General features: G+C 34.2%; 1 protein-coding gene across 1 annotated transcript; it reads left to right on the top strand.

The window, feature by feature from the left end:
- The first annotated feature begins 2,481 nt into the window (after positions 1-2,481).
- On the top strand, positions 2,482-20,652 carry LOC138313048 (vigilin-like). Its single transcript, XM_069253704.1, is given in 25 exon segments — positions 2,482-2,553; positions 2,555-2,686; positions 3,573-3,681; positions 4,915-5,030; positions 5,181-5,387; positions 6,304-6,519; positions 6,826-7,032; positions 7,293-7,400; positions 7,687-7,791; positions 8,048-8,126; positions 8,440-8,579; positions 8,974-9,192; positions 9,422-9,513; positions 9,766-9,892; positions 10,566-10,784; positions 10,945-11,031; positions 11,306-11,440; positions 11,841-12,059; positions 12,524-12,671; positions 12,904-13,043; positions 14,979-15,218; positions 17,058-17,279; positions 17,817-17,858; positions 17,860-18,036; positions 18,366-20,652. Coding segments are annotated over 25 exon segments (3,774 nt in total). The 5' UTR covers positions 2,482-2,496; the 3' UTR covers positions 18,597-20,652.
- Positions 20,653-21,419: the final 767 nt, after the last annotated feature.

Here is a 21,419-nt window from a genome sequence, read left to right as displayed (position 1 = left end):
TGAGCCAGGTTACTAGCGTAAGCACACAATGTTTGTTTACGTTTTCCTTCTGGCCTATATGAGCAAATCATGCTAGTATATGTCCACAGATTGAGTATTTGAAACATCCAATTTACACATTACTGCAGGGGTGTAAAAATCCACTAGCCAGACGCCCGGGGCTACCAAATTTTCAGCTTGGGCTAGTGGAAATTTTAGCCATACTAGCCCGGGGCTAGTGACTTTTTTCAAAGATATCTCAAAACGAAAAACATCAATATTAAGTCATAATGACACTTTAAAACATTGCAATTCTATGTAATATTTGTATCTAACTTTAAATATTAATCTGGAGTCATGTTGTCTAATTTATTTACGACTGTAGACAGGTACAGTAGACCTCCCGATCACCACAGTGAATAGTGATGCATAGCATTTCATGTGAAAGTTACGTAATTTGCAACACAAGTTCTAGAAAAACAATATACAAACCATCAAATAAGTCATCTCAGCTATCAGATCAGTAAATTTTAATAGTTACAAAAACGATGTTAAAGAACTGGAATCTATTCCTCAAAAAGTCGGCTGCAAAGCCATGCCTGCAGTAGGCAGCCATATTTGTTATGGTTATTCTAATATCCAGGTCAAAGGTCGGGAATCCAGAATCCGGTTTCAGGATTAAAAAAAATCTAAAAATTGTGTTCTAGAAATATCACAGATTAAAGATTTTCTTAATGTTTATTTTAATTTAAATAAAAAAAAGTAGATGCAAATAATAAAAATACTCACTCAATTAAAAATATTTGAATTTATACAGTATAAAAAATACTGGTATTATAAATTTTTCATTTTTTTTTTGGCTGGGCTAGTAGATATTTTAGGCCGGGCTAGTGAGATTTTGGTGTCTACTAGCCCTGGGCTAGTGCTTTGAAATAAATTTTTACACCCCTGTACTGTAAAATGTTGTGTGTATCAAATATTGTAATGTGCGAGCATTATTTTCTTTGTAGATAGAGTCTGATGAGGTCGACCACAGATTTTGTTTATGAAAAATTGTTGATATTTTCTCTTGGTTTCACAACTCTCGTTTTACTTCGATATTGTCGCGACGATGTTCGGAAGAGTTAGGAATGATTCGGCATCTTTCGAGCCTATTTTTCACGTGTACACGTTAAAAAGATTTTTTACTTTTATAATTAAAGATACTTCCAGTGCTGCAACTTTATAAATAGTGGTAAAATTAGAAAGTTTAAACCTCAGGCAGACGGAGAAAAATATGTATAAACACTTAAAACAGTTTTCACTATGACCAAAAGAGCGAAAGTTATAGACCATACAACTTTAAGCGCCCAATGCGTTTAAAAAAAATGAAAAGGTGCTAAGAAGACGCTATTACTGCAAATTTATACTGTTTTGTGTAGTTTTGGTCTTTATTTTTGCCCGAGCAATTGAAATTGAGGCCTCAAAAAGGGGAAGGGGCGCTTATATGGACATGGGGGCTTATAGGGTTGAATACGGTAGGCCTATTTCGGCGTATTTGATATTTTGATCACATAGACGCTTGCACTCAAGCTCTAAACATCATCAAAATGCTTGAAATGGCATGACTAAAATATGGAGCCGAAGTTTCCGAAAAAATCTTGTGACTTTTTTACGTAGTCTAGAAAGTCACAGCTCAGAGGCAAGCTGTTTGGAATTTTAAGAAAAGTCAGGCAATTTGAAATGGGGCTGCTAGAAGGGGAATTGGGCCATTTAAGCGGTCTTAAAATGATAGTAGAATCAGCCTTTGCATTGAAAATAACTCTTTAAAAACCTAAACACTTTCAGACATCACGAAATATGCCAGTCCCACGGACATGTCCGGCAAAATTTGTCTCGGACCGCCTATTTCAAAAACCGGTCAGGACCGACCGTCCGGCAATTATTGAGTAATGGAAGTCAGTAGAAATGGTGTCTCTGAAGTATTACGCAGGTGCTGAACCTGGCAAATATGTAAACTGCATAAGATAAATTAGATAATCATGAAAACAGTTGCCTGGATACTTATAGCAGAAAATTATGTTTACTTCAAAAATTCACATTAATGTTCGGTCTGGCAAAATCTTGTTCGGTCCGGCTTTTTTCACAGTCATTGCCGGTCAGAATGTTCGGCCTTTTTTTCTTTTTTCTTTTTCTCTCAACTTTCGCGATGTCTTGCACTTTAGATAATCCTTGCTTATATTAGGATGTTGAACTAATCAAACAAAATCCAAAACATGCAGTACACGCATACACAAGAGGTCGTCTTTTGAGGACACTAGCTAATTCAACAATTAACACTTGAAGCATTATCATCTTGTTCATGTAAAATTTCAGTGTCTCTACATTTCTTAATATTGGGACTCATCAAAATTTGAAAATTAGTCTTCTGGACTCGCCTTAAGAAATCCTACATAAATTGTAGAAGATCATGTTTTATCTTTTTTCTAGTCTGTACTGTACGACTTGGAATCGCCCAATTAAAAACGAGTTCAGAACATGGCTACAAACGAAGAAGTGGTCCGAAATGTCGATGCAGAGGCCTACGACCCCGATAAAACCCCAACAGTATGGGGAGGCGTTCCCTCCCCTCGGCCGCACTTTTGGAGCAATGGGGCAAAAACAGCCAACCATGGAAAAGACGATATGGAGTAACAAAATGACCATGAAAACATCAACCTGCACTCAGGTAAATAAGTGCCTTGATTTCGGCCAGCTTTCGTTTTGTGTTCCAAAAATAGAATATGACAGTCTTTTTTTTATGATTTTTGAGATAGGTATTCCCCATGTATTCCTGTCGTTTTAGATAATCAATCATTATAATAAAATATTCAATAAAGATTTGAAAACCATAAGCATACAGAACAAATTATTTAAGGTTCATGTCCCTTTTAACAATAAATGATATAATCAGTATGTTTTTCCTATTGAAAATTGACCTAATGAATCTTTTGAAATTATTTTTTTTATGGAATGACAATGACGAATTAATATAGATTGATAAGATTGGCTGGAAAAAATGACATTACAATGAAATATTTTATCCTTTTTGAAGTGGGAGCACACCACCTAAATAAGGAACATGTTAAATACAAATGTGTAACTTGTTTACATAGAAGATTTGATTAACATAATTTTAAATAAATTATATTTTTTTTATGAAATAATTAAATTTGATATGTTTAGATATGTAATTTAAAAGGTTGTTATAATTTGAAAAATTTTTGTTCCTAATTGAATGATATGATTGAAATAAATCATACAGGAATGCACTATTGCGAGGATTCACATATATTTTGGGACTCACTGATTTTGTCTGGGACTCAACCATTTTCAAAAGTGGTGAGTCGAGGACTAGTCGTGAGTTCAGGGCTCAAAAGAAAAATATCCTACATAAATTGCTCTAATATCTGGGATTGACCCTAATACCATGAGTTTGAATATTTCAATAATTTATTCAGTGTATGAATTCTTTAATTTAAATAGGTTGAATAATAAGTTGAGTTTCTAAATGTGTTTGTTTGATTTGAAGTAGATTTGGTTTTCCACTTGAAATGTGAATTTTCAATTTTCAGGTGTTTACTGTGCCCATGGAAGAACGAAGGTATAAAGAATTTAATGAACAGAGTTTTGGAGATGAGACTGACCAGGCAAAAATTTGTAAGGAAATAATGGCCCGTAACAGTAAGTAATTTCATCTTTAAAACCTATGATAATTACTGATCAGTAACTTCTCAAATAAAACCTTGCTGCCAGTGTTTTTTCTTTGGTTGAATCTACAGATGAACTTCCGCTGTTTCCCTTAGCCAAAAAATGCCCTATTTTCCCAATTTTGAAGTCAAATTTCCAAATAAAAACTTCAATAAAATTTGTGTTGATGATAATTTGTACCAGATTTTGTGTAAATATAGTCTACATAGCTATAAACAAATAATTTGGGAGTAGAAACAATTTTTATTTCACAAAAATCGAAATGAGCTTAACTAGGTCGCTCTATAGCTAGGTGCACCTTCAGTTCTAAGACGTTTTTCAGACATTTAAGCTGATAAAAACAATAGTTAACTGCTTTTAAGTTATACAACTATTATGTTTTGCGACGTCAGCAAGTAGTTTTGCTGTGTAAAAACGATCTCTGTTCAAGGTAGGAAATTAAATAGGACTTGGGAATTAATAATGAAGCTGTAATGCGGTTTCAGGAATTTAGAAAATAATTAAAAGAAACAAAAAGCAAAAAAAAAGTTTTAAAATGCAAATGGTGCTGCAAAATAATTGTTTAATTTTTCCTTCAATAATATAAGGAAAATTTCTTGTGAAATAGAATAAGAAATATTTATTGGATAATTTTAAAGTTTTGATTTTCATTTTTTCTAGTTAGTACAGTACTGCTATAAAAAAAAATGGTAATAGTTGTGAGCAAGTGGAATTTAATTTTGGGCAAGTGAATTATTGGGCTCTATTTGCCTGGGGCAAGTGACTTTGAAAAAATTTTTACACCCCTGATTTTCCAAATTTCTTCCAAATTACGGGTTATTATCCTAATTGTTAAAGCATGGGCTGTTCAAAATAGTAAGGAAAAACAACACTGGCTGCCAGAGTTATATTTCTTTTAACTCATTCATCCCTGAAGATTTGTTTGAAATCTCCAAAAACTAAAGCTGGAACAATTCATAATAAAATTTCACAGGTGAATGAGGTAAGGATTTATAATATAAACATTTCAATGACTTTGATTTTTTGTTGTCAAACATGACACTAAACATAATACAATAGATAAGATTATTAGATTTTGACCACCTTTTTGCTTCAGATGTGTCAATCGAGATGAACTGTGCTTAGGGCCAGAGTTTGACTGTAGTAATACATGTTGCTAAACATAATACAATAGATTATTAAATTTTGACAATCTCGTTGCTTCAGATGTGTCAATCGAGATGAGCTGTGCTAAGGACCAGAGTTTGACTGTAGTAATACATGGAAAAGATCAAAATGTAATGAAAGCCAGAAGAGAAATTGTCAGTCGCTTGCAGACACAGGTAAATCAATGTTTGTTTGATGATGCAGAATATTCAATTCATTCTTTAATGAAAGTTGTAAAATTAGATGAGAAGTATGTATCAAAGTGAATGAGGTAACTGTACCAAGACAAAATTACAAATCCTCAGTTGCTACCTTTGTTATTTTAGGCCAATACTTTACTGAAAATACCCAGGGAACACCACCGATTCATCCTTGGAAAAAGTGGCAAGAAACTTCAGGATCTAGAACTGGCAACACAGACGAAGATTACCATCCCCCGACCAGAAGAGAACTCGGACATGATTAAAATCACCGGAACCAAAGAAGGCATTGACAAGGCCAGGCACGAGATACAAATAACCTCTGATGAACAGGTATTGGCAATTATTCAGGAAACTTTTTTTTTATAAAATCAATTGTTTCAGTTTTAGAATAAAATAAAAAAAAAAAAAATTAAAAGTGTCTTCTGGCAGAAGTTTTTGATCGAAAGGTAGGGCATTAGAATTGTACCTGCTGCCCATATTGCATGATCGTAAAAGGCGACTAAATTTAGGATCTTATCTTTCTCTTCTTCCTAACCGACTTTATCTTTCCTATTGCCTCCCTTGGCACCGCCTCACTTTTGACCTTGAGTTGAGCGTTCGCCCCTGTGAGGAAGGCCCTGGGTTCTGTCCCCTGGCCGAGACACACCAAAGTCTATAAAAGTGGTAGTTTCTGCTCCTGCTTAGCGCTCAGCAAACGGGGAGTGGGACGACTGGTTCGCCCGTTGTCAGTATAATGTGACCGGTGGGGTGTGTTGCTTGGTGTCTTCGGCAGCATGCTTCAGTGATATAGCACTATAAAAAGGGCAATAGTTCCACTATACAAGAAGACACAACAAGAATATACCCAAGTTTCCAAAAACACGCACCTCGCACAACATACACGCAACACACTGCATACATGGGAGGCCATCCTTACATGACCATAGCTGTTAATAGGACGTTAATTAAAGAACCAAACCAAACCAAACTATTCAACTAACAAACATATTCTTTGATGTAAGTTTTGAATGACAATTCTGCCACAAAGGCATTGATTTGGCAGTATTTGTGCAAATAGTTTAATGGCTTTATGAATACAAAATTTGATATTATAGCTCTTTTAAGAAGACTTTCTTTTTAAAGCCCTGGTATATCAGAATGGAAAAAATTCCTAAATGTTCAGAACTTTTGTGAATACTTGTTGTAACCATATACTTTTATAACTTGTATTGAACTGTTTAAATTCAGAATTTTACTTGTATTTTAGGCTAAACTGGCTTTTGAGCGTCTACCTGTACCTAAAGTATATCACCCCTTCATTTGTGGACCTAAGAATGATAATATTAAGAAGTGGATTGATGAGACAGGAGCCAAAATCCATATGCCTCCACCGAGTGTGATGAAGGATGAGATAGTTGTATCAGGAGAAGTGGATGGAGTCCTCAAATGTAAAGCTAACATCATGAAGATTTATGAAGAGAAGGTACATTTTGATGATGAAGATGCATTTTTGCAACCATTCCTCTGGCTATGATTCTTGTATTAAAGTGAAGGCTAAACCAGATTAAGATGACCACTATTTCATTATCAGAAAACAATTTAAAATTTACCATCATGAATACATATTAGATTGTTTCAGAAAAGGTGTTTTATTCGAATAGAGAAATTAGGTTTTTGAGTAGAGGCTGGAGACTTTGTGTCAGATTTGCATACAGCAGAATATTCAGAATTATGATATACGAATGAGCATAGTAACATCATGATTTTTGACATCATGTTTGATTTGTAGAAACGAAAATGCCAGACTGTCTCTGTCGAGGTGAGGAAGTCTCAGCATAAGTACATTATCGGACCACGTGGAAATGGAGTCCACGAAATACTGGCTGATACAGGTGTGTCAGTAGAAGTACCACCTGTGGATAGTTCACTGGAGACCATCACACTACGCGGTGAACAGGACAAACTAGGACCAGCACTCACTATGGTCTACTCCAAGGTAGAGCTGATGATATTTAATGAACATAGACAGAAATTATAGGTAAAATTCAGATAACCAAGGCTTGAAGAAAACGTGGAAGATCACATTGATGATATGATATAAAATGATATGATATAAAAAAAAAAACAACACCTCTGCTTAATAGTATGGAAATTGTTTTATTTTCTTTATATATATATAATAATCAAATATGGTGTTTTTGCACTACTTGTAGGTTGCGTCTTTGAAATTAAAATTCTATTGATTTACATTTTCAGGCCAATAGTGTAGTATTTGCAGAGGTTATGGCCCCAACCTGGCTGCATAAATATGTGATAGGACGACAGGGTGCCAATGTTAGAAAGATCACAGAATCATTCTCAAAGGTGAGTAGAAAAACCACTATTTAGATATTTCATCAAAAAATGTTTTGCAAAACTACCAATGAACCATACAAACACTTAGATTTTAACATCTTCTTTGGAATTCTTTTATTCCTAATTTATAATTATGTATTAAAAGAAACATCTTCCTAAACGGTAATGATGAATAACCCTATGTCAGAGTGAGTTATCTCCCCTCTTGTATAATTTCGTTTCACTTAAATTGGAATAATCTTGATTGGTACTTACAAACTAAATAATGTGATAACAATATCGTGTTTAACTACAGGTACACATTGAGTTTACGGATGGGGCAGACAAGATCGTTGTTGAAGGCCCACCAGAAGAAGTGGAATCTGCTGTCAAGGAGTTGGAGGGTGTTGTAAAGGATCTGGTTAGTGATATGATGGAAAACATATAGAAGTACATTACTTTTAGTTAGAGGTCAACAAAGGCTGTTTCTTGGATTGAATTGATATAAAAAAAAATAACTAAAAAGACAGACTTGAGTAATACTGCAACTGTCAAATGACTTATTTTTAAAGAATTTTGATTATGCTCTTGTATTAATAACAATTCAACATTTTATTGACAATCAATATATTCAATTGTTTCATTTTGAATTGTAAATTATTATTTTGTTTCTATAGCAAACACGTATGGACTTCACAGAAGTGAATATTGACCAAAGATTCCATAAACACATCATTGGAAAGGCCGGACAGAACAGTAAGTGATAACCTAGGCTATCTACTGTTAAGGAACATTTAGTTTGAAATTGCATACGAAAATATGAAAATTATAAAAACAGGTTATGATACCTTTGCTATTAATGAAACTATTGTTTCCATAGATGGTTCAAGTGTTTTGACATATATAAACCTACTATAGCTTGCATACCAACTGGTATTCTAAACTGTCACAGCTGATTATAAAGTTATAAAACACATAAAACAAAATTAACTATAATCTAAGAGTAGAATACAATATTTATTCTAAATAAAAAGATGTATATTTTAGTAAAACTTGTAAAATCTTTCAGTCACAAGAATCAAGAATGATACGGGAGTGTCAATAAAGATACCATCAGACACGGAACACAGCAATATTATCCGGATTGAAGGTGATCCTAAAGGTGTGCTCCAGGCCAAGGAAGAACTCATGGAGATGTCCAAGAGAATGGTAAGGCCTATATAGATGGAAACTAATGTTGCTTTCTAAATCCATACCTTATGTGTTGTTTCTAAATTTTGTGTTGTAAAAGATAATAGGTGTTCAGTTTAGTTATTGCCTTGCTATAAAACTGTAAACATACTAATTTTAGCACTTATTTGATTTTGAATGGCTTTGCGCAGTGATGAATTCATGCATTCTTTATAATCCAAAATTGCTACACTAATGTTATGTAGAAAATCTGATCAGAAAAAATCAAACTTTAGCGCAAAATGACTTATCAAGAATATGATTACATACCTAACAATTTTTTTAAACTATTGCCAAAAGTGAAAGAAAAATCAAATCTGTTAAATATTGCAAAGTTGTTATTGTTGTCTAAAAAGAATCTTACCTTTTATAGGAAAACGAGAAGAGTAAAGATATTCTGATTGAGCAACGTTTTCATCGCACCATTATTGGAGCTCGTGGAGAGAATATCAGAGAGATCAGAGAGCGCTTCAATCAAGTCCAGATCACCTTCCCTGATCCTGGTAAAAAGAGTGACATTGTAACATTGAGGGGACCAAAAGCTGACGTGGACAAGTGTTTCAAACATCTCTCACAGCTGCAACAAGATATGGTAAGTCGCTTATACTTAATAAAGTGTTTAAATATTTAATGAACAGTTTGTATTCAGAAATAACAATATTGTTAAACAAAACAACTCCTTAACAAAAACTCTTGCAGTATTCATTGATTTGAATAAATGTATTGTGATACTGTTTTTTGCTTGTACTTATAAAAAAAACAATGAGATAATGTTGATTGTGGTGTCTCGTGGTATAATCTGAGATGTTTTCAATGACTAGGTTGCAAGTAACTACCAAGCCAATGTCCACATATTCAAAGACTTTCACAAGAATGTCATCGGCAAAGGTGGAGCTACAATCAGGAAGGTAAGTTTATATAGTAAATCTTCATAGTGACTATAATCCAGATAGAAATATGTATCCAAACCTGTTATCGTGGAGGTAGGGGCAATTATGTCTGACACACATTTCTAGTTTCTGTATTACCTAGAGTTTATACAATAGAAAATAATCAATTCTAATTATGGAATTTGAGTAATCAGCTTTTAAGAACCAAAAATTTTGTTGCAGTTAAAATTTAACTATGATACAATAGTAAATGTGTTAATGTATATCAGATCCGTGAAGAAAACCAACACGAGGATTGATCTGCCGAGTGAGGATAGCGAGTCCGATGTCATCCTCATCACTGGTAAAAAGGCTGACGTGGAAGCAGCTAGGGCCCAAATAGAGGCTATTCAGAAAGACCTGGTAGGTGGCATATCAAACTTATTCTCTTTTTTATTGAAGAGGTAACTTGTTTCATCATTTTAAGATGAGTTTCGTGAACAGTGTTTTTCCTGCCTATATATTTGGGGCCGAAATAAGGTCCGATTCCCAATTGTATTTCTTGTTATTTTTTCCCAAATCTATGTCTAGATTTCCCAAATCAGTGAGTTGTGCGACGAAAACTAAAAAAACTTCTTTAAATCCCAAGTCTGAACGTCGTATTTTAATATCCATTCTTACACTTGATTCTTACAGAAGCATAATTGTCTATTTCTACCTTTTCCAAAATTTCCATAAACACCGTTTAAATTTTTCATTTCCTACTTTTATCACACAAAATTTCCCAATTTTCACCAGGTGGTAATTTCACAAAATACCCAGGAAAAACACTGGTGATTAAGGCAATGAATGTACAGTGTAAAATGTATTTGGCTTTTGTTTTTGGCAATTAGCTGAAATCAAAAGGATTGTATGGTTATGTGTTACATAGCATCAAATTTTGTGTTTATAATGAAAAACATCACACAAGTCTGATATAAAAAGTAAGTTGTCTAATATTTAATTTAAAAGCAACAAAAAACTAAATGTCACTATCCTCTAGAACATAGCATTTCCAGTGCTTTCAGGTGACATTGAATTTTACATTGTATTTCAGGCCAACATCAAAGAAGCAGTTGTGAGTATCCCACACAAACTACACAACTCGATCATTGGCGCCAAGGGCAGACTTATCCGAGCTATCATGGAGGAATGTGGGGGAGTCATCATTCGTTTCCCATCAGAGGGCAATGTCAGCGACAAAGTTATTATTCGTGGACCAACTGCAGATGTGGAAAACGCCAAAACACAACTGATGGAATTAGCATCTGAGAAGGTATATTTCATATTGTGTGTGGAAAAAGAAAATATTAAGCATATTAGCTCATGAATAATCTTTACTATTTGGGTAGATAAGTGCAAGTTTCATTTACAATACTTGTTTGCCAGAAGTAGCTATTTAAATGTTTTAGTAATGTTTTGAATTTGATTTATAGCAACAGTCAAGTTTCACAGCAGAAGTAAGAGCAAAACCAGAATATCACCGATTTCTTATTGGAAGGGGAGGAACTAACATTAGGAAGGTAAGTGGAATTTGCATGTGCTATATATGTTCCAGTTTAATGCATATTTTACAGGAAAGTAATTTTAAGTTACGTTATTAATACAATATTAGAGTTTTTGCTCTGTGACTGAGACAGGAACATAGGTGTAAATAGTGATTCCAGCACTTATAAAGTGATGAAATCAATTACTCACTTCAGTAATTAGATTGTCGTCGAAGTCTTTTGACGGAAGAAAAACTCGAACAATAAGGTTTAGATTATATTTACATACTGATCTTTGACATTGCTCTAGGTGCGTGAGAAAACAGGAGCCAGAGTTATCTTCCCTAGTTCTGAAGACCAAGACCAGGAACTGATCAGCATCATTGGCAAAAAAGAATCTGTGGACATGGCTAAGGTCGAGCTGGAAGGTCTCATTAAAAATCTGGTATGAACAAGAAAAAGTTTATCAAACAACACTTAGATTCACAAGAATAACAATTTGTTTTTAAATTTGTAAGAAAACAGGATATTTATGAATAGTAGAACATGAGAAATAGTTGTATACTGTTTTTATACATTACCAAAGACCATATAGATAACTGGTGTGGTATCCATGTATTGCTGCAGGACAAATTCATTCTCAGTGTGCAGAAATATTGTGGTGTCATATTCGTTTTGGATTATGTATTGTTGCTAAAATGTTTCGTGTAATTAAATATAAGGAAAAAGGATCTAGTGCAACTTTTAAGAAATAAGTGGAGCGATTACTTTCCTTTGTAAAATATTGATACTTAATTGCTTGTAAATGATGGTTTCCCTTACCATAAACCTGCTTTATTTTTCAGGATAATATTGTAGAGGGAGAGATGAATGTTGATCCCAAACATCACCGACACTTTGTGGCAAGGCGTGGTGAAGTTCTCCGCCACATTGCTGAGCAGTATGGAGGTGTCACAGTCAGTTTCCCTCGCAGTGGAGTCAAGAGTGATCGCGTCGTCATTAAGGGCTCCAAAGATTGTGTGGAAGGGGCCAAGAAGCGCATTCAGGAGATCGTCTCAGATTTAGTAAGTAGGTCAAGTCTGGAACAAATTGAAGTTTGGTAAGAGGATTAAGTAGACATCTTGGATTTAGATGGAGGTTCATTTCTAAGATATGTAAATCAAGGTTAAATCTCTGGGATTGAATTATTGTTTGGAGTTTGTAAATGAAGGCCTTTCCAGAAAAAAATAAAGGGATTGGGATCTTAATTTGAAAATGGATGTCTTTCCACAGAAAAATGACCTTGATTAGGTTTGGCCTGTTTTCATGGATGTATTAAAGATTTTCTAATCTGAAACGATATTGTTTAGATTAAAAACATTGCTGTCTCTTTATTGAAACTTAATATTCCTGAAATTACATTCCGATATTAGTGCTGATTTGAGTGATCCCCAGTTATTTCTCATCAAATTCAAATGAGAAGGTAGATCAAATAAGTTGTCAAATTATTTAAAAAAAAATATAAATGGTGATCGTTTTTACATTCCAGGACTCGCAAGTGACAGTTGAATGTGTGATCGCACAACAACATCACCGCACAGTGATGGGAACTCGCGGTTCAAACGTTCAGGAGATCACACGTAATTACGATGTCGGCATTAAATTTCCGGAGAGACCTATGGCCAATGGAGATAAAGGTTTGTAAAAATATTTTCTGACTACCATAGCTATTTATTGTCCCGAACTAGTTTTTCACAACACATTCCACGTCCAATCCAATCCACGCCAAAATTTGGAAATTGCTCATGGTTTCATTAACGTTGAATTGATAAGGTTTTGCTGTTATTTGAAAAAAAATGATATTCACATATATCGATAATTTGGATAACTGGAACTGATCTAATTATAAGATTTCACTGATTCCTACAGAAAACCACCAGGATGACGGTATGGTAAATGGTGAAGTAAATGATGAAGCCCCTCCTGCAGAACAGTCTCCCAAGAAAAACGATATCATTGTCATAACTGGCAAGCAGGAGAACTGTGAACAGGCTAAGGAAGCGTTACTGGTTAGTGTCTTAGTAAAAGAGGAGTCCTAACAATGGCCTGTTTTTATTTCCTTACTATCAAAAAAGACCTTCCAAGGGATTTTTGAAAAATAGGTCACATATGACATTTGGTCTCTTATTTGACCTATCTTTTTAGAACCATTAAATACATGTATCAATGTTAATATTGTGGGACATGTTTTGACAGTTTTGTTGTACAGTCAAAATAATAGGAAATTATTAAAAATATAACATATCGCGTATCATAGGGAAATTTTCAAAATATGATGTATTACATAAATTTTAATTATGTATTTAATTTTAATCACTTTAATTTTTCAATTATCTATTTATCTTTTATTTATTTTTCTATTTTTATTCATGAATATGAGTAAAAATTTCTTGTATTTTAAAATTAACTACAAAATTGCAATGTATTATAAAGCAAAATAATTTTTAAAAAGTTTTTTTCTTTTTTCATTTTCTTTCATTGTCTTATTTATTTTTCTTTATGGAATAAAAAAAAAAAATAGAGTGAAAAATAATTATAAAAAAAAAAAAAAAAAAAAAAACATCCAGAAATCAGCTATTTCCGACTCCTATTAGTATCTCCCAAAATAGCTGCCATCCTGCTTAGCTACACTCATGTCGTTTTTATGCGAGTAAATCTTTGTTCATTATTACTTAAGTTTATTTTGGAAGTAATAGTTATTTATTTTTGTCACAAAGATCATGACTGAATAACACATTTTCCTTGAAGTTGAAATATCAATCTCAGACGTGCAAACGGCTTTGGCCACCAGTACCGATGTCAAGACTTCATGCATAAATACTCAATAGGTGCTAATTTATGTCAAAGTTATCACCTTGTGTACTGTGTATAACCAAGCCATCTGGATAGCCCTTTTGTCTTGCCTTAATGTGGCTGGGTGGGAAGCCCTATAGGATAGTTATATGACTTGGCTTTAGATATGAATAGAAGACAAATGCATGTGTGATTTGTGTCTTTAAATACAGAAGATCGAGGGCTGTTTGGTCCTAAAAGTATGGTCGCTTGTCGGATAAGGCCAAAAAAAATTATATGCATGTTTCAGGTTACATGACTGGAAAAAATAGGGTAGGTCGGTCGGGATTTGTTTTTTATTTTATTTTTCTTATTTTATTTTTTAGGAGGTGTGAGGGAGGGGTCTAGTGGCTTTATAACTACATTAAAAAGTAATTTAATAGTACATGTAAGTTGTCTTTCAGGTTTTAGGCTGGCTAGAAGTCATTTATTTCTCATTACCATTATTCGTAATTGAACTTTATCTGGATTAAACTTAAAGCATGCGTGAAAATCGAAGTTGAAAACTTCATACACAATATTTTTGTTTTGAAAAAGTGTGATAAAATAGCTAGGGTCGGAAGTAAAAACTAGGGTAGGTAGGGGCACCTGAAACAAACATATATTTTTTTTAGGCCTAAGACAGACATTCATTTAATACAGACTAGATAATAAAGTAATTTTTCGCTGGGAGGAATAAGGTTGCTGAATTCAGAAGGTCGCTAAAGCAATTTTGACTGTATTAATACAGTCGCTGTTATTCTGTCTGCTTTATCAGCAAACATAATTCACTGTGAAAATTGCCATTTATTTTGAATTTTTTCATGCTTTTTTTCTCACAGCTTGTTCAGCTTTATTTATTTAATTTCACAATTCAACTGGACAAGGCTGTGATCATGAAAAAAGGAAATGTCAAAAAACTGTGATCATGAAAAAAGGAAATGTCAAAAAACAATAATGACTGTACATATTTTATAAAAAGTGTTATTGTCGGATTACAAAATTGTAAAACATTTGTCAATAAAAAATCTGGTAACAGGCAAAAATATTAGGCTATGCAAACTAACTAATGGAGGGCATTAAGTTATTCCTTTGTTGTATTGAGGATTTATGAAATTTAATTACCGTTTTAGGCACTTGTACCAATTACGGATGAAATGACCATCAGGTACGACTTCCATCGTTTCATCATCGGACAACAGGGTAAGGATGTTCGTCGCATGATGAAGGAGCATGATGTCAACATCTCCATACCACCAGCAAGTGAACACTGTGAAACAGTCAAAGTAACTGGTCCACCGGCCAACGTCCGACGGGCTATGGCTGCTCTGTCAGACCGATGTGAGGAGCTTGAAAAGGAAATGGAAGACAGGGTAAGATTATCGCGCTGATTCCATAAAAAGAAGAAAGTTTGATTCATTTGATAGAAAAGAAAATGGGTATCAAATAATTTCAATACTATATCAAAAGTTACAAAGGTGTTATTTTGCAGGTAAAAGAATCCTTGTCATGAACAGGTGAAGAAAGTACCGTAAAAACTTGTGTAATTTGCGCACTTTTTCTGTGCAAAATTAAAATTTGAAGTTGGGGGTGCGCAAATTATATTGATAGAGGAGATTAAAAAATTTTACGGGGGAAAAATCTGTCCATTCTGAGGGACTGACGATCTATGAATGTTGAGGTACCGCTCTGTGTATGGTAGCCATTTTATATGATAAAAGGTATTAAAGATTGTAAAAACAATGCCTCACCTATTAAAGTGGATAATCTAAGGCTAATTAAAGTGTTAAGTTATGATCACATTGTCTTGTTTCCATTTGCCCTGAGAATTCAATGGCGACTGACTGAGAGCATGGCTTCTACTGTCAGCAAGAGATGTATACCCTGTGCACCTCGTAGTATAATGGGACAGCCACAATCAGTGACTTTGGCCGGGTCAATCTAGTTTACCTGTATTTTTTTAGGGGAGAGAGACTGTAGAGAAAGTCTGTAGAGAGTGTGTGTGTGTACACAAACATACGTATACCCCAGCTGCAGGCCGTGTGCAAAAAGTCAAAACACACGTGGGATTTACAAGATGCCTAAACTGACCTATATTTAGGACTTTTAATAAGTGGTTTGCAATTTTATTACTGCAGAATTAACAAGCTACAAGGTTAGTGACATATTCAACTGTATTGATAAATATTATTAGCCACCAGCTTTGCACATGAAACCTTACGTAGGGCCCAGCTGTAGGCCGTGTGCAAAAAGTCAAAACACACGTGGAATTTATAAGATGCCTAAACTGACCTATAATTAGGACTTTCAATAAGTGGTTTGCAATTTTATTACTGCAGAATTAACAAGCTACAAGGTTAGTGACATATTCAACCGTATTGATAAACATTATTAGCCATCAGCTTGGATCTGGTACCGTACAGGTAGTGAGTTTACTCGCACGGTGATTGTTGCAAGCTAACATACGTATCCGCTAGCCGATTGTTGTTGATTGTTAATGATCTCAAAAACACTAATTACTTATTGTGACAATTTTAAACAAATAGATTCAAATCTTTTTAAATGTTCCTGATTACTATTCATGTGTAATATCTCAAAACATTGACATGTGCACGGAGTACGGCGGACCGGACCGCCGATGTTTTAGACATCTGCAAGATATTAAAGTTTCAGGTTAAGGTGGCCAATAAAAGAAAACAAACACGATGCGGTTTTAATATGTTATTTTATTCTTAATACAACACTTCTTTGTGCAAGTTGTCAAGCATCTTAGGGGAATATTTTGCATTGAAATTGTCACCTTCATACATCGATTTTGGGACTCCCTGGACATCGTTTTTTCCCAAAATTTTTGATGCGCAAAATATACTGATAGTAGATTTTTTTCACCATTTTCAGCCCTAAAAAGTACCTGCGCAAATTACACTGGTGCGCAAATTATACAAGTTTTTACGGTAGTTCATTAATTTAAGACTTAATTTGAAAATGGTAACCTGGCTTAAAGAAGTTTAATTTGAAAGTATCTTGGATTTGATTAATGCTCTTTAAAATATTATTGAATTTTCAATGTTATTATGATATTATCTTGAAATCTGCTGAACTGATTGGCAAAAAAATGATGTGTACTGTCGTTTAAGAGTATAGATAGGTTTTGAATTTTCCTTTTTCATTATTTTTAGAGCTTTAATAATTTTTGGTGTTGTTTTTGATAGGAACTGAAAAGCTTCCAGCTGACTATTGAAGTTGATTCTAGCCTGCACCCCAAGATCATTGGACGTAGAGGAGCAGTCATCTCCAAGATACGTAAGGACCATGATGTCAACATTCAGTTCCCGAACCGTGAGGATACCGACCAAAACACCATTACCATCACTGGCTACGAGAAGGCTACACAAGCGGCCAAGGAAGACATCTTAAAGATCGTTCAGGAATATGTAAGTCCTGTTGATTACTATTAAAAAAAGCTTTCTTCCTTAACCAAGCACTTTAGATTTCTCGCTTGACGATACAAGCCACAAAAATGTTCAATGCATTAAAGAAACGAGAATGTTATTTGTTTGCATTGACACTTCTGTAATTCATTTAGTTTAAAAATGCATAGATATCTCTGGTGTAATGTAATTTGACCTAGCCGATACTAGTACTGCATTGGTAAATATCTTCCAACCCTTTTGATACCATTGAAACCATGGATTTGTAATAAACAATTAAATGAGAAATCTATACCATATAAAGAAGCAATATCTTTCTACCCTTAGGATAGGTAGACACTTAAAATGTCCAATAATGGTGCAGTATTGTAAATTGTATTTCCAATAAAAGTGGCACATACTTCAAATAAGAAAAGAGGCACATTTATAGTTTAAACTATATTTGAATCACACGTTTTGCAGAAATTATCGAAATATGTGTTTTCCTTATTTGGAGCATCCTAATCAAGTAATATTATAATTCTTGTATATTTTTCACAGGAGGAAATGGTTACCATCGAGTGCCGTGTGGACCACAGAGTTTCATCCACGTATCATTGGAGCTCGTGGTCGCAACATCAGGAAGTTGATGGAACAGTTCAAGGTTGATGTTCGCTTCCCACGGTCAGATTCTGATGATCCTGATGTCATCTTCATCACTGGAGCTGAAGATGCTGTGGAAGATTGCCAGGATCATCTCCTTAATATTGAGGAAGAATTTGTAAGTTATACTATAAGATGAAAATCAACCTCATTTTACTGCATATGTATAATGCTAAAAATAAGAATTATTGTTCACTCAATTAAAAAATGAAAAGTAATAATAAAAAAACAAATAGCTCTGCTAGTACATCTAAGCTTGGTTACTAAAGCGGACATATTATGCTTTTTTATTTCTTTGAGGATTACAAGCATTTTGTGTATCATTTTAAAGCAATACTGACTTTGACTATTAATGGGAGGTAACTCCTGTGATCGTGACATTGGGTTCTCTCCCTTAGAACATCTTGTGTTTTCAGTGATAAAATCTTAATGGGATTTTATTTACAGCTTCAGGATGTGATTGATCAAGAGGCGATGCGCGAGTTGACAAGGCCACCAAGTAAACGAGAAGGTCACAGTAAAGGACAGCAGGAATCCCACCAAGGCTTCGTGGTGGTTGATGCCCCATGGCATGGAGCTCCAGACACCACCAGTACTGAGGAGTTTCCATCCTTTGGTGCAGTCACTGCACCCAATCCTGGCCGTGCTTGGGGACCCGCCACCTTTGGCAAGAAGTAGAAACAGCTGTTTCATCTTGAGTGTTGTGTCTCTTTACTGAACAGCGTTTATAATTCCTGTGTGCTAGACCCTGTGTGTTACACCTATCTCCTGGGTTGGCCAAGATTTTTTCAGCTGTTGACTTTGTGCGGGGCAATGAGAGGTCACTGTTTCCTGATTTGTTGATTATATAAAAGAAAAACACATTTGACACAAGGCAAAAAAATATAAGTAAAGGTGTTAATTGCGAAAAATTAGTTTTAAGAAAAATCGGTAATAAATGTGCCATTTAATGGATTTATTTTCTTCTCACATTTCCTCATTTTCAGAAATATTGAGAGGATTGATGCTGTCAATGTGAATTTCTGAAAATAGTACTTAACTAGGGAGGGAAGGATTGGGGTTTTGGAGGGGGTTGGGATATTTGGACCTGAAATGGATGCCTGTTGTGTGACTGTGGCATGTTTCAAGAGTTTCATTTATTTATATTATAACTGCCATATAATTTCAAGCATTGTTTACCTTGTGTCTTTTTTCTTTTTTTTTTTTTTTTTTGCGTGTGTTTAGAATATTAATAGATTATCATGACATTGTTTATTGGTACTGTCAATCTGTACATTTTGTTTGTTATGCAAGCATTTTAGATTTTATCATTGAAATTTTTAACAATGATACATGGATTGATATTCTTGATTATGATGCCCTGCAATATGTTAAGAATCTTTAATTGATTATAAGCATAATCGTTCATTAGAAATGCCCAACTACTGATCATGGGTAAATGTACCATAATTTCTTCCTTATAGGTTGAAACCTAATCATATGCTTGGTATCTATTCTAAGGCATTATGTTTGGGTTGTGATCTTTTAAGTTACAATCTGCTTGCACGCCTGCTATTTGGCAAAGTGATTTGATGTTTTAAAAGTCGTGAATGTAAGCAACAAATTAGATGTTGATTCTGTGAGTAAATTCAACAATGAAATTGTGTATGGTTTCCTTGTGGTGGAGGTAATGTTAGTGCTAAAGTCATCATGTATAGTAATATATTTAACCAATCTCTGATTCTAGTTTCCCCATCTCATTAAATGTCGTGGTTCTAATGTTGGAAGCTTGATGGGAGAGTGTTATGTAAGTGTTGATACCAGTAACCATATGATTCCCGAGGGAGTCTGCTTTCACCATATCTAAAACTAGTCACTGATTGTCTTAAAACACTGGGAAAAAAACTCTGAAAAAGCAAAAAAATAGTGAGTATATGTGAAGTTAAGAATGAAATGTTGCAGCTCTTGATCGGTATTGTACACAGATATCATTTTTTATTCCTCATTAAAATAGTTACAACTTATTTAACCTTTTTACAGGAAATGTCTATTTTATCAGAAATGTATTAATGATAAACAGGAAAGAGTTAAATGAGCTAACCCTATTTACTGTTAATGATGGTATTTGTGTCACTTACACCTCCGGGTCAGGAATTACGGGGCTACATGTGAACATTGTGATGATTGGAGGTCTTGTCATGATTTTATGCAATATAATATATATATATATATATAACTTTATGAGCGATTTGCTGACCATACGGTCTATATTCAGTGGTGTCAGAAGAATACCTCTTCTGTTCCAGTTACCATGGTAACTGAGTTTCCATAGATAAGGTATGGTTGTGCTGATAGAATTTTGTTACTTCCTATTTTCGTCAATTGTTGATTTTAGAATTTTTGTGTAAATTGTTGATGAATTGCTCATATGCTGTTTCAAGTTGGGCATATAAATACTATTACAATGACTTGTTCAACACTTTTACACTGGTGTACAAATTAGACAATTGTACGTATAAACTATTATTATTTAAGGATATCAGTGACCAATGTGGAGAACTGTACCCTGCTACCCTACATTTACTGTGATTCAGTGTTCTCCACAACACTTGAACAGAAAAAAATCAATTAAAAAAATGGAGAAAAAATAAACGATGTTGTTTTCTATTTTTGATAATATTTATTTGGGAAACGATGCCCTTTGAGGAAAAACACATTTTGTATGATGATGGCGGACCACCAACAGTCAAGAGATCACTTTTCGGGAAATTTGAGACCAGCAATAAAGGCATAAACAGCTGACCAGGTTTTTACGTTCTTTGCCAGCTTTTTTTTCTACTTAACCTTTCGACTAGAGGGTCCATTCCAATAGGGAAATGAAGGTAATGTGCAACATCTGCTGAATGGGACAAAAGGTATTAAACCGAACAATGAATCGCACATGAAATGGATTTTATCGCATTTTTTCCCCAGGTTTTATCTGTTGTCATTGTATTTGATTAATTGGATCAATAGATATTTAAAAAAATGTTTGTACCTGTTACTGAAACACTGGGATAAGAGGGTAAAATCCTACGATGGCAGACGCATAGTTTTTTATGGCACAGTAGCTCCAAAAATATTATCAAATTTTGTCATTTAAATACAAATAAACATAATGAAGCTGTTTAGAGATGCTCCACCGCCGACAGAGCATAAATGATATTCATCATTTGAACAATAATTGGTGTTTAATCGTGTATATTATAGTCTAATTAACACAAAAAAATAATATAAAATAATTTATTTTGCCTTTGGTGCATGCAAATTCAGTACTTCATTCCATATAGGATATAGTGGTACGGAATTTTTTCGGGATGCAATTAATTGTTTTTTATATTTCTAACCTGAAGTTAAAGGGCCACTACCTTTCCGAAACGGCTTTTAATTTTTGAAATGGTGATGTACAACGAGATTAGTAATTTTGTAGAGCCGCAGAAGTTATTAGCTATACGTTTACTAGCACACTTATCATCACCTTCA

The sequence above is a fragment of the Argopecten irradians genome, unplaced genomic scaffold (genome assembly GCF_041381155.1).
Source record: "Argopecten irradians isolate NY unplaced genomic scaffold, Ai_NY scaffold_0566, whole genome shotgun sequence".
Classification (NCBI taxonomy): domain Eukaryota; kingdom Metazoa; phylum Mollusca; class Bivalvia; order Pectinida; family Pectinidae; genus Argopecten; species Argopecten irradians.
Note: the sequence above shows the minus strand (reverse complement) of the source record. Positions and strands in the feature narration are given on the sequence as shown.